This window comes from Camelus ferus, chromosome 5 (assembly GCF_009834535.1).
Source record: "Camelus ferus isolate YT-003-E chromosome 5, BCGSAC_Cfer_1.0, whole genome shotgun sequence".
In the NCBI taxonomy this organism is placed as follows: domain Eukaryota; kingdom Metazoa; phylum Chordata; class Mammalia; order Artiodactyla; family Camelidae; genus Camelus; species Camelus ferus.
Genome location: NC_045700.1, coordinates 93,426,644 through 93,438,649, shown reverse-complemented (window position 1 = coordinate 93,438,649; position 12,006 = coordinate 93,426,644). Strand labels below are relative to the sequence as shown.

Here is a 12,006-nt window from a genome sequence, read left to right as displayed (position 1 = left end):
CACGCTGACTTAATGAGAAAAATAATCGCTAGGTCACGAAACTAGAAGAGGACAACAAAGGGAGAGAAATAATGGTCTGTGCCTCAAAGAGTTTACAATTTAATGGTGGGAACAACAGAGCAGAAATTTGCCTACACTCAGTGGGAGAAACACAGAAACAGCTAACAGTAAGAAGGCATTTCTCACAAAAACGGAAGAACCCGAAACTCTTATAAAGAATAAAATAACAACTTTGGAGTCATTTCATTTCGGATGTGGCCAACTTCCTCAGATGTTAGAGAAACCCCACAAAACGTTTTTATTTTTAATCTAAAAACAATGAATTATGAAGTAGCCATCGGCACCTACTCCAATAAAACCCAGTTTATGAAAGCAGACCTCACCACGTGACACTGATCTGGGGAAGACGCTTGGGCAATTAATTCACAGCCAAGAAGGCTTCTCGTCTGCAAGTGTTCTACCAAGTTGCTAGGAGGGTGTTTAGCCAAAGCACCCAATTTAAGTGATCGGCAGATCCGTGCTGTCAACAGAATCCAAAGGGTGGGAGATAATCAGGCCGAGGCAGAAGCAGGGTGAGAAGCCAGGCTCTGAGGTCCCGACGGACAGACGGACGGAAGGACAGGCACAGCTCGTTCAGCGCAGAGCGCCGCCTCCGGAGTTATTAACATGTTTCCTAGACCATTTGAAACTAAACAAAGGAAAACTTTGTTTCCACGAGACAACAACGGGTCTAGTTCAGATGTTGCGGGTTTTTTTGTTTTTTGTTTTTTTTTTTAATAGCTATTACCACTGTAACAGCAGCTTAGCGACTCCGCGTCTGCAGTGTGAGCAGTTTTGATAAACAGCCTCTGCGGGCCACACAACAGGGATAATGTATCCTTAAGTACCGCCAATGAGCTGCCATTCTGCACAGCCAATTACTTCTGTGCGTCTGTCACTCAAAGGAAAAATGACTGAGCCCATTAGATCAAACCTTTGTCACTGTTCCTAATGCACTCTTAGGCCTCATTAATCTCCGGCAGCAGCAACAGAGCCGCCGGTGTCTCATTGCCTCCCCCGATCAGGCCCACGTGAAGCCTCTCATCTCTCCCCCAAGTGCGCCGCGTTAATCAAGGTCTCCTTATTACCCCAGTCCCTGTCACGGCGGAGAGCGCGCTCCCTCTTAAATGCTCTCATTATGACCCATCTTTAGAGCCGGCTAAGTGGAAAAAAAGAGAGAGGGAGAGAGGGAGAAAGAGGACGGGAGAGAAAGAGGAGAGGAAACAGCAAGTCCGATCGCATTAATATTCATGACAATAATTAGTATTCTAGGTCACTGAATATTCATGCTATTAGTTTGGTTTTTTATGGGTTTGCTGGATGTCCTGATTACTGAAGTGTGGAGGAAAACAGCATGGTCGAGACTTTAGATGTCAACGGCAGTTCAATACTCAAAACACATTGAGGTCCCCGCCCCCCACCCCCGGGAATCAGCCTCAACCCTCCCGACGGCTTTAATATTTTGAAGCCACTGGGGGCCTCGGGGAGGGGGAGGGGGGAAAGGTTTTCCGTTCACAAAGGTCTAAGCGTCAATCTGGTTAGGACAGAAATGCATCCGCAGTTGCAAATACCCAGCAGAGACACCCTTTAGGGACAAGAAGATAGCTGTCATCTCGGAACAGAATGTCGCAGTCGGGAGCGATGGAGAACACAGGAACAGAGAGATGGCGGGACGGACAGCGCCGAGCCGAGGGCCCCACAGAGACGCGGGAAGTCCCGGGGGCGCTTCTGCCCGACTCACTGCCGTGCGGGGGATGCTGTGGGTTGCGGGGCCTGGGTTGAGTAAGTCTCACTCATTATGTCTCCTCAAAGACTCAGTAAACAAACCCTTTAAGACATTCGCGGAATTAATTCAAAAGCACGATTTCTCAGCCCTCTTCCATCCTTCTCTCCACCAGTGACGAGCACAACTACTAAAATGGATTCCTGGTACGGTTCTGAAGAGCCACCCGGGCCAGGCTTTGCAGAGGCACGTAGCGTGTTATCCTCACAAGAATGGAAGTAGGCACTGGTCTCCCTTTTTAAAGATGAAGAAGCTGAGCTTTAGAGATACCCACGCAAGGTCCTAAAAGATGGGCTTCAATGTAGTGTTTCTGACTCCAAAATATCTACTGTTGGCCCTTATGCTTTCTACTTAAATGTCAAAAGGACTCAGACCTGATACAATTCCATACTCTGTCATAGGTGGATACAATTCTACCAAACCAGCCAAAAACTCACGCCAGAAGATATTTTTGGACATTTGACCATCTTCTCTGGAAGCATAAAGTTGGGCAGATTCTCTAAAACATGGCTTCTGATGGGTTCTCGTTAGAATGGCAATGAGGGCTCCACGCACAAAGAATGGAAACTGCAGATCCTGGCATGAGCACCCCCGAGCAAGTGACCTTGGACGAAGTGGAAGGTGTGATGGGGAAGGGGGAGTCGAACCAGGCCTGAATAAATAAGTATCATTTGGATTCTTCTTCTTCTTCTGCTGGAGTAGATGCTTAAGTAATTTTTTCAAAAATTCACTGAAAGGGAAACGTTCTAATATCCCTGTATGTCACCTAAAAACGTCTTTTTTTCCCTACCTTCACACTTGATTGATAATTGTTTGGCTCTGCATTAGCTTCTAGATTCCAAGTTATTTGTCCTTGGAAGGGAACGGTGTTGCTCCTGAGAAGTCCACAGCCTGTCAGCGTTTTCTTCCTTGACAGGTAACTTCAGTCTTCCCCTACCTTGGATGCTTTTGGGGATTTGTCCACAGCTCCCATCCAGTTTGATACTTTAATCTTGAGATGCAAAGACACTGGCATTTCCTTTGTCACCTCTAGCATATTTTCTTCTGTTGTATCTTTGATTACCAACAGTGTCTTTAGCCATGTTCTTTATAGTATTTAATCTATTGAAAATTTTATTTTTGGAATCTTTTTTCTTTAATTTCCAAGAACTATTTCTCCCCAGGTTTTCATATAATCTTTTGTTTGTTTCATTTCATAGACACAATCACCAACCTCTTAAATCTTTCTGATGATGGTAGTTATAATTTCCTCTTAAATTCTCTTTCCCCAAATTATCACCCTCTTTCCTCTAGAATCCTTTTATTTATATTGGTCTTTCTTTCGTATGTTGACCGTTGATTTCCACAAACATCTTGGTTGTCTTCCGATATTGATGAATAAGAGTCCATGGGATGATCAGCCTGCACAGCCCTGGAGCAGGAGTGTGGCACGTGTTGAACGGTGGGTTCAGCTCTGACCGACAGTGCAAGTTCACGGGCAGGCTGGTGCACCTCAGTTGTGTCTCTCACAGTCAGAGCTGCCTTCCCGGCCATTCCTTTATGTTTCTCTGTGACTGTGCAGAGGCCCGAGTTTCCTAGTCTGCCTCCTTCTCTTTCAGGCATCAGTATCCACTTTAGGAGGTCCGCCCCAGGCATGGTGCTTACCTCCTCTCCCAGTGGTGCTGGCGGTGGAGATGCCACGGCCCAGGTCTTCCCGAACATGTCCCCCAGCCTGCTGTGTCTGCCTTCCACAGCTGTCCAGCGTGGCCAGGAGCCACCCCACCTTTGCCGCAGCTCTTCTGCTCTGGTTAACCTGCGCGCCCCAAAGTGAGACCCAGGGAGGGGCGTTATCGGTATGTGGGTATAACAATGTGTTTTTCTTCCTCTTCCCCAAGCCCCTGGCAAAACCTGACATTAAGATCACATTGCCAGCATTTTAATGTTTTAAATGTAGTCAGCATCCTAATACTGGCAAACCACTTGCAATACTAGGAGTAACACAAGACCCCCCTCCTGTAAGTAATTTTCTATCCAACTGCCCCTTGTAGTCCTTTAGTAATCATCACCAGCTTCAACGGTCTTATCTGTGTGTTGATCTTCTGACTCCTCCACCGCCATTGGAATGTAAGGACCCTTGAGGGAGGGTCTTTACCACCTTTGCAACTCCAGAGCGCTCCTCAGGGCCGGGTGTGCAGCAGGCTCAGAAATGATGGGAAGTGAATGGTACAGGAGACAGAGCAGAAGGCATCCAAATCATTAGGCTGGCTGGGAGAAACTCAGAGTCAATGCTGACAGACGCTCAGGCACTGTGGTATCTGAAATATGGAACGCATTGTGACTGCACACTGAAAAACCAAAAGGAACTTCTGAATGAGTATTCCAAGTAACAAGTTCAGTCAGATGGCTGGATATAAGAAATGCAAAAATTAGAATCTTATTTTTTATCAATTCAATGATAAAACAGACAACTGCCCACCCCCAAATATAAGCCTCAGAGTTCACCAGAAATTATAAAGTAGCAGAATGAATTAACAGGACACACACAGATCTACATGAAGAGAAGTGTTAAACTTTACTGAGAGACACATAATGAGTTTGAAGAAATTGGGAAAGAATTACTTTCTTTGATAAGAAACTCAATACAGTTAAGATGTCAGTTTCTCCATAATTAATTCAAATATTAACAGCAATGCCAATTAAGAGTCACAATGAGATGATTCTTAGGGGGAAGGAGAAGGCTTCAGGTTACTCGGAAGTTTTCTGGAAAAAATAAATGGGCAGAAATAGACAAGAAAAACTATAAAATAAAAGAGCAATATGAAACCATGTTGTACGTTATATCACCAGATATAAATTGAGCCATGAATCTAAGACAGTGTGGTAAATCCACATAAGGTAAGACAATGTGGAGAAAGCAGGTCAACGGAATACATTCTTAAGCCCAGAAACACAGCTAATTTGATTAAATGAGTTAGTTGGACAGTAAAGATGACAAATAGAATCAAAAGGAAAAGGAAATAACACAGAGAGAAAGGTCAGTTATGTATTTGAATAAAAAGTTTAACTAGATTTCCTATTGCATAAAATAGACCCAACAAATCAAAGGTGGATCAAAGATTAAATATAAAAAATGGGAAACAGAACAACAATAAAATTGTAAAACTCAGAAATACATAGATACGAACTCTGATCTTATTTCAGGATTATTAAAGGCTTTCTAAGTATCAAAAGTGGAAATCCCAGAAGTATAAGTCTTATGATTTGATTATATACTAAAGAGGGAGAACCTCTATATGTAAACAAGACCATAAAATTTAAAAAGGAAATAGTAAACTGGGAAAATGTAGTATAGATATAGTATATATGCAAAATGTATTACAAAGTGCTAATATCCTTAATATACAAAGAGTTCTTACCTATCAATAAGAAAAAGACAAGCAGCCAGTGCAACAACGTGTAAAGGATACATCTGAACAGTTACAGCACAAGAAACACACGTGACCAATAAACACGAGATGTTCAACCTCACTATTAACTGAGAAATGCAAATAAGTAAAACATGAGATATTTCTATTGCTTATCAGATTAGCATAGATTCTAAAAATGATACTCAATGTGCAGAGGTGAAACAGCCACTCACTTTATGGATGGAAGGGAATCTTACATAAAACCTTTCTAGAAATGAACATGGGAATATGTACCAAGAATCTTATAAATGTTCATGTACATTGATTAAGTCACTTCACCTGTGGACTTTTATTCTAAGGCATTAGTAAGTCTTATGCACAAGGATTTAGGTACAAGCATGTATCAGGTCTATGTGAAAGAAGAAGTTACTGGAAGGGAAGGCACAAAACATTGATCTAACTCAATAACACTGATATAGAAAATGAAGGAAAAAGAGAAAAAGCATAAAAAGCAGCAAACATGCCCAGTGCATCCAAAGCCCTATAAAGCAACGGCAGAACCCAAATGTCCCTCGGGTGAAGGAAGGTCAGGTAGCATGTTAAGCTCTTTGGCAAATCGCTCTAAAACCACCAATGCTTAGTTTTAGCTAAATGTCCGCCACTTAAAAGTGGCATCGATTTACTTCGCATTAAATTTGCTGTGTTGGAATTTTTCATGTGAGAGAGCTCTACCAACCACAGACTGGAGGTCACTCTTGCTGGACAGCGGCCACTGACGTCACCTGCACGCACGCCGAAGTGAGGGCGCCACATCCCTGAGCGCTGCTGTGACCATGAGGCACTGTCTTCCCCCAGAGTGGGGCTGTGCTCCGGCCAATGTCACAGTCCCACTTCCAAGTCCCTACTTGTGATCCAAAGAAGACAAAAAATCTACTAGGCTCCCTGAGTGGGGATTTGCCTGGCTTAGGGGTGACAGGATGTGCGATCATAAACTGAGGGTGTGACCCTGGAAAGGAGATTTCAGTGGTGCCCCAAACCCTCCCATTCACCACCAGCAAGAATCTTAAAGACTCAACTGGGCACTGAAACCTCAATCCCTCAGCCAAGGCCTCGACATAACCTACCCTGGGGACATGATAAAGTTTATATGGCATTTTGTATTTTCTATTTGTTATCAAACGTCACACTTTCCTTAGGACAGGAAGTGGCAGTTAAGCCCCAAAGAACATAAATCTCAAGAAAATGTTCAAACTCCAGATCTAGCAGATCCACCCTTCTTCAAGTCATCGGGACCCTTCCCTCATCCTACGTGCCTGGTTAAGTTTCCATCCTTTTTTCACACCCAGCACAGGCATCCTCCAAGCCCCGAAGCCTTGCCCCACCCTCTGGAGCAGTGCCAACCACACCACCCGGGGGCCTGACACCCCCTCACGCGCCCCAGCTAGGAGCTCACTCACTCGTCTGCCCTTCCCTCCTCCCACAGGGTGAGATTCCTGACCACAGGGATCATGTCTTCCTCCCGTGTGTCCCCAGAGCTCAGGACTCTAACTGGCACACGTTAGAAATTTCATAAATGTTTGCTAACTTGAATAAATACATGGACAGATGCGACGTGATGCATTAGAAGGCAAGTGGGGAGTTAGCTGGTTGTAAGGTGACTGCCTTGTGTGCAAGTTCTGGAGATCAGGGACTTTAACACCCACAGCAGGCACCATTTTCGGCACAGAAGACTTGCTCAATAAGCATTTTTTGAATAAAAAAGAAAGAAATGAAGACATCAGCATTTCATTCACAACAGAAAAAGTTTCTTCTTGGGCACTTCTCTCTCTCCCCACCCCACCGAGTTAGCACATCAGCCAGAAAAGGAAAATGCACGTGTCTCTTGGAAGGAAGGTCAGCGGGTCACGGGACCAGAGGAAGTAAACTTACCGTCTTTCTGCAATGAACTCACGTCTGTTACCGCACAGCCCCAGCTGTACTGTGATGAGTAACAACAGCTGACGTTTGGATGGTGCGTTATGAGTGTCCCCAGCACCGTCATGTGTTATCCCACCTGTCACCACGTCTCTGGGACACAGGCAGGCCAGGCACGATCAGCCTAATGTGACCGTGGTCCAGCTACCTGCCCAATGCCATGAGCTCCGGGCAGGAGGACCCAGGCGGGGGGACCCCAAATTCTGTCTTCTTTCTCTTACCCTGCTTTTGCCAACCCACGTCATTCACGGAACGGTGGGGCCAGCATCATCCCACTTTCAAAGCATTCACCATTTCGGAAAGGAAAAAATGGGGCATCTTTAAGAAGCAGAGACATATGCTAGAAACGAGTACAGAACAGAAATGGACTTTGAGAGGACCTGAGGCAGGCTGGACAGAAGAAAGGGGCTGTCTGCTGGAGGAAACGGCTACATCCGCGCAGGGGGTCCCCACGCTGAAGGAGGCTGAGTTTGCTGGTGCGAGGACGCAGGTGGCTCCCACCACCTCTTCTCTGATCAGCGATTACAGGAAGGTGAAAGCGGGACACGATTCGCCAAGACTCAAAAACAAACCACGACGCTCCGAGGGGCCTGCGTCACACACCAAGGCCAGGAGCTTCTCAACACTATGTCTGAGCAAACACTAACTCTCTCTGATCCTGAACGAAAAACCAATTCTCCTTTAAAAGAGAATAAAGAAAACCAAAGTTGTGTTAAAGAACAAATAGGTATGATATAAAACTCAGAGAAGTTTCCAGTGATTTCCTGTAAATCTTGCTCCAAATGGCTTTTCCTGTTTTCTACAGTCACGACAAATGAGTTAATACTAATCCTGGACATTTTAACAATTAATTCACTTTTTTTTTTTTAAAAGAAGTTGCTTAAATCCTCCATCACATGTAAAACTTGGCCCTCAACCTCCCAGTCCTGGAAGGTCCAGCAGCTTGTGCAGCTGGGACTCAAGAGTGCCACGGTTTGCGTGTTGGCAGTACGGAGCCCAAGGATGTAGAGGAAACCATTGTCCACAGAGAGGAGAGACTTCTCAGCCACAGCCTACGACGCAGCGTGCAAGTCTCCACTTAACCCCCAAGGCCCCGCACCGTCCTCCAGCCAGCACGCCCGCCGCGGCTGCCACCCCCGCTTCTTCGGCATCGCCTGCGGGAAGCTTACCTGAATTTGGCGAGACGTGCACGGCGCTCGTGTCCTTGGACAGGCCGTTGGTTCTCGGGCTGGAGACGGGCGCGCAGGCCGACGTGGCTCGGGGCGGCCTCTTCCCGGGGACCTTCACAGTGGTTCTCAGAAGGTCAATCTCTTTGCCATGAACATTCTGCATGTAGTCCTGTGCAAAACGGTAAACATCCAAGAGGCGTTAAAAGGAAGCCCTTCCACAATCCAAGACAAGAGGCTCTATTAGACATCGTGAGTTACAATCCTACGACCTTCCACGGTGGCAGGTACTTTCTGCATACGAAGGTTTTGATCTGCCTGGTGGTGGCGGCATCGTTGTTACACCAGAGTCAGCGCTGCCTCTGTGTCCTGAAGGAACCCAGGCCCGGGAGACACAGGGGGTGCTTCCCTCCAGGAGGATCAGAGCCGCTGGAGAAAGGAGGTCTGAGTGCAAAGCCTACCTGTTTGAGCTGCGAATTAGGTGGCACATTGAGACCCTGGGCTCCTCCTGTAAGTTTTAGGTAAAACTCCATGGAGGAGGAACCATTTTGGAACAACCTTTTGGTCTCAGACGGCAGCACCATTAAACATCTAGATAAGACTGAAGTTGTCTGGTGGGAACTCAAGTGAAAATGCTAAGCAAGAGGGCAAGCATTTAACTCAGAACCAGGAAGACGTCTGCGGGGTCAGTGGTAGGTAGGGGCTGAAAAAGACATGGTGGTCACGGAAGTACAGGAAGTGGCTGGAGACGGCAGTTAATAAACAAAGCTCATTACTTGGACTCAGGTCTTCTGTCTCCCCAAGTGGGTCGCTGGAGTCGGAGCAAGTATCCTGTTGTTCACTACACGTTGGAGGTGGATGACTAGCAGTTACCATGGAACTAAAGGGAAGCCTAGGGCAACAGTGAGTTCTCTGTGCCGCCACCTAACTGCGCGTGGAGGAAAATAATACTGGAGAACTGGCTGCCGGGTGGGGAAAGAGGTGAAGGCAGCTGAGAACCAGGGTGGGGGGGCTCTTGGCAAATCAGGAGTTATTGACCCTTTTATGCAGTTTTGGGGCATGAGCCCCCTTGTCTCTGCAGACATATCATTAAACCAACATCGCACATTAAGAAAGGATATGGTCTGTCTAAATCACTCTTGGGTGAATAATATTTCAAGTGTTTTAAGACTAACCAGGAAATGAAATGAACAGATTCCTTCCTTGGCAGAATCTTGGTGGATTCTTTTTACAATACAAAGGGAAAACTGAACACATCTGTATTTAGTATGAGCAATTAAGTTCAGGTCGAACTAGTTTTAGAATTGTCAAACAGACCGGGATGTGGGGCTGCAAGGGACCCAGGGAGGCTGGAAAACTGAGCTGTGTCCTTGTAACTGCTAATTAACAGTCAAGAGATGCAGAGAGAGAACTAGATAAAGTTCTAGAAGCCAAGTGCACCGTCAGAGGTCCCAGCCTGTGGGACGACGGACATCAGTCAAAGTGTTCGGCAGAGACTTCAGGGGGCACAGAGGATGCTGTGGGAGCCAAGAGAAGGATCCAGTGGCTTCTTTTAATAGCAGGACAATGTCCATCTCCAGCAGGCTGGAGGGGTTGAGAAGCAGCCACTGGTTTATCAATGAGCAGGAAGTTTGCTGATGGAAGTTATGGCACAGAAAGGACCCCAAAGTACAAGACCCCAACACACGGGAAAGGACCCAAACGTGAGTCCTCGGGACAGAGAGTGAGAACTGTCCTCTCCCCGCTGCCCGCAGGAGGCAGGGACCACTGTGAGCATCAGATGTCCCCTGAACCCCAAGCAGTTTGAGTTGTGGCCGCCTGGGAGCCACCCCGGACTCGGGGAAGAGAACGGGAGAACCCTCACCAGCAGAGGAGGGGCTGGCAGAGAAACTCCATAACAGGAGGCGGGCCTTCTGATGGAGACTCGGGAACCCTAGAAGATTCGCCAAGCACGCGCCCAGGAGGAGGGGGAGATGCTACCGGGTCCGCGGTGACAGCCTAAGGACACACCTCAAATGGCCAATTCCCAGTGCAGAACAAAGGCTGGAAGCACCGGGTCTAGGACCAGGGGGCACGTGGAGCTGAAGACAAGCAGGGAAAGGATCAGGACAGCTCCTCCGAGGGAGGGGTGAGGCTGGGCCCCCCTCAGCAATGGTAAATCATCCGGGGAGAAACACCCGTGCTGGCCACATCGGCTGTCAGCCAGGGAAGCCGGGAGCTGCAGCCCGATCCAGCTGGGCTGGGCCACTGCACATTCACTCTTTCAGGGCAGCTCGTGGGGGGAGGGGTGGCATCTGCTGGGCGGGCAGGCTTGGGGGTGGGGGTCGGCCATGGCCATCGTGGAGGAGTCGTCATGGGCTTGGGGAAGGGGTGGGCTATGTCCGGCGGGGAACAGACTTAAGACTCCACTTGGAAGTCAAGATGCTTGGAATCCACCCCGCCATATAATCGACTATTTCCCTCCTCCCCAACTATAATGGACTATAAAAAAAAAAAAAGCTCTGATTTTGAAAGGATGAGGACTAAGGATGGAAAGAAAGTTATTACCGTTAACTTAGACTGAAGGATAACACAGACTGAAGGAAATACAGGCAGTCTCATGACCAAGCTCATCATGAGGACAGAGAACAGAAAGCACAAGGAAGAAGGAAGTGACCTTTGCTTAGTAAAGGACTAAGGGTCAAGGTCATCAAGAAAGAGCTGTTCTTAAGCGTCTTTAGTTTATCTCCATTACTATCAACCCCAAATATGCAAAGCCAAGTTTCAAAACCAAAGTTAAGGCTTGTAAATAATGAATTCCTTCTTGCATAGTTACTCCTTTAAAAATATCAACTTGCTACAACTTTCTCCTTTAATGCCAATTCTTAACAAATTAAAACACAATAACAGGAGTGTAATTGAGCATTTATGGCTTATGGGTTCTAAAATGAGGCCAATATGAGAGCGACTAAGCCCCAGCATGGTCTCTTTTTTAATAGGCATGTTTTAACATACAATAACCAGGATATTTTGTTTAAAATTGTTACAGAAATGCACCAAGTGTCGGCTCTCTGGATTTGAACGTGGTGATAGAGCGCATTTATCTCTGGCTCAGCACGGGCTGTTTTCCTGCCTAAGTTAGGCGCTGAAAGTTTGGGGGAACTAGTCCTTTAAAAAAAAATCAGAATATAAATTTGGTAATTCTTTCATTGCAAGCCACTAAAATAAAAATAAAAAAAACTTTACAAAATGCATTTCCTAATCCACTGGAGCCTGCAGAAACAGGTGGACAGTGGGACCATGAGTCCGTGGATTCCAGCTCCTCCCAAGAGAGACGACACTGAGTTTTCTGGTTTTGAAAGAACTCATCCTTTTCATCCCTCTCCAGCTTGGTACTTGAGGAATTAAAGCGACAGGCTCTAAACAAGGTCGCCGCTGCAGAAGGGGGACGTGCAGCCTGGTGGTCTGCGGTCCTGTCCTCGCTGGTGAGCGAAAGCCGGCAAGCTGGATTTTGATATGCAAATGTCACCGAGACTACCCTGCCCGGGTTCCTTGTAGAAAATGCTGATGGAGGATAAAAGGGGAAAAAACCCTTTAACAAGGCATGAGGGTAATTCAAAGCCAAGTACTTTTAAACAGCACTTAACAAGTCCCGGGGGCCCACTCAAGAGCCGGGCCC

At 46.7% G+C, this 12,006-nt stretch overlaps 1 protein-coding gene across 12 annotated transcripts in view; it reads right to left on the bottom strand.

Annotated features, from left to right (window-relative positions):
* AGAP1 (ArfGAP with GTPase domain, ankyrin repeat and PH domain 1) overlaps positions 1–12,006 on the bottom strand; it is a 520,168-nt gene that overhangs the window by 166,286 nt on the left and 341,876 nt on the right. For all 12 annotated transcript variants that reach the window (XM_032480554.1, XM_032480555.1, XM_032480556.1 and 9 more), the window contains one exon: positions 8,352–8,520. In XM_032480554.1, the coding sequence (XP_032336445.1) occupies positions 8,352–8,520 (169 nt within the window). The remainder of the gene's footprint in view (positions 1–8,351; positions 8,521–12,006) is intronic.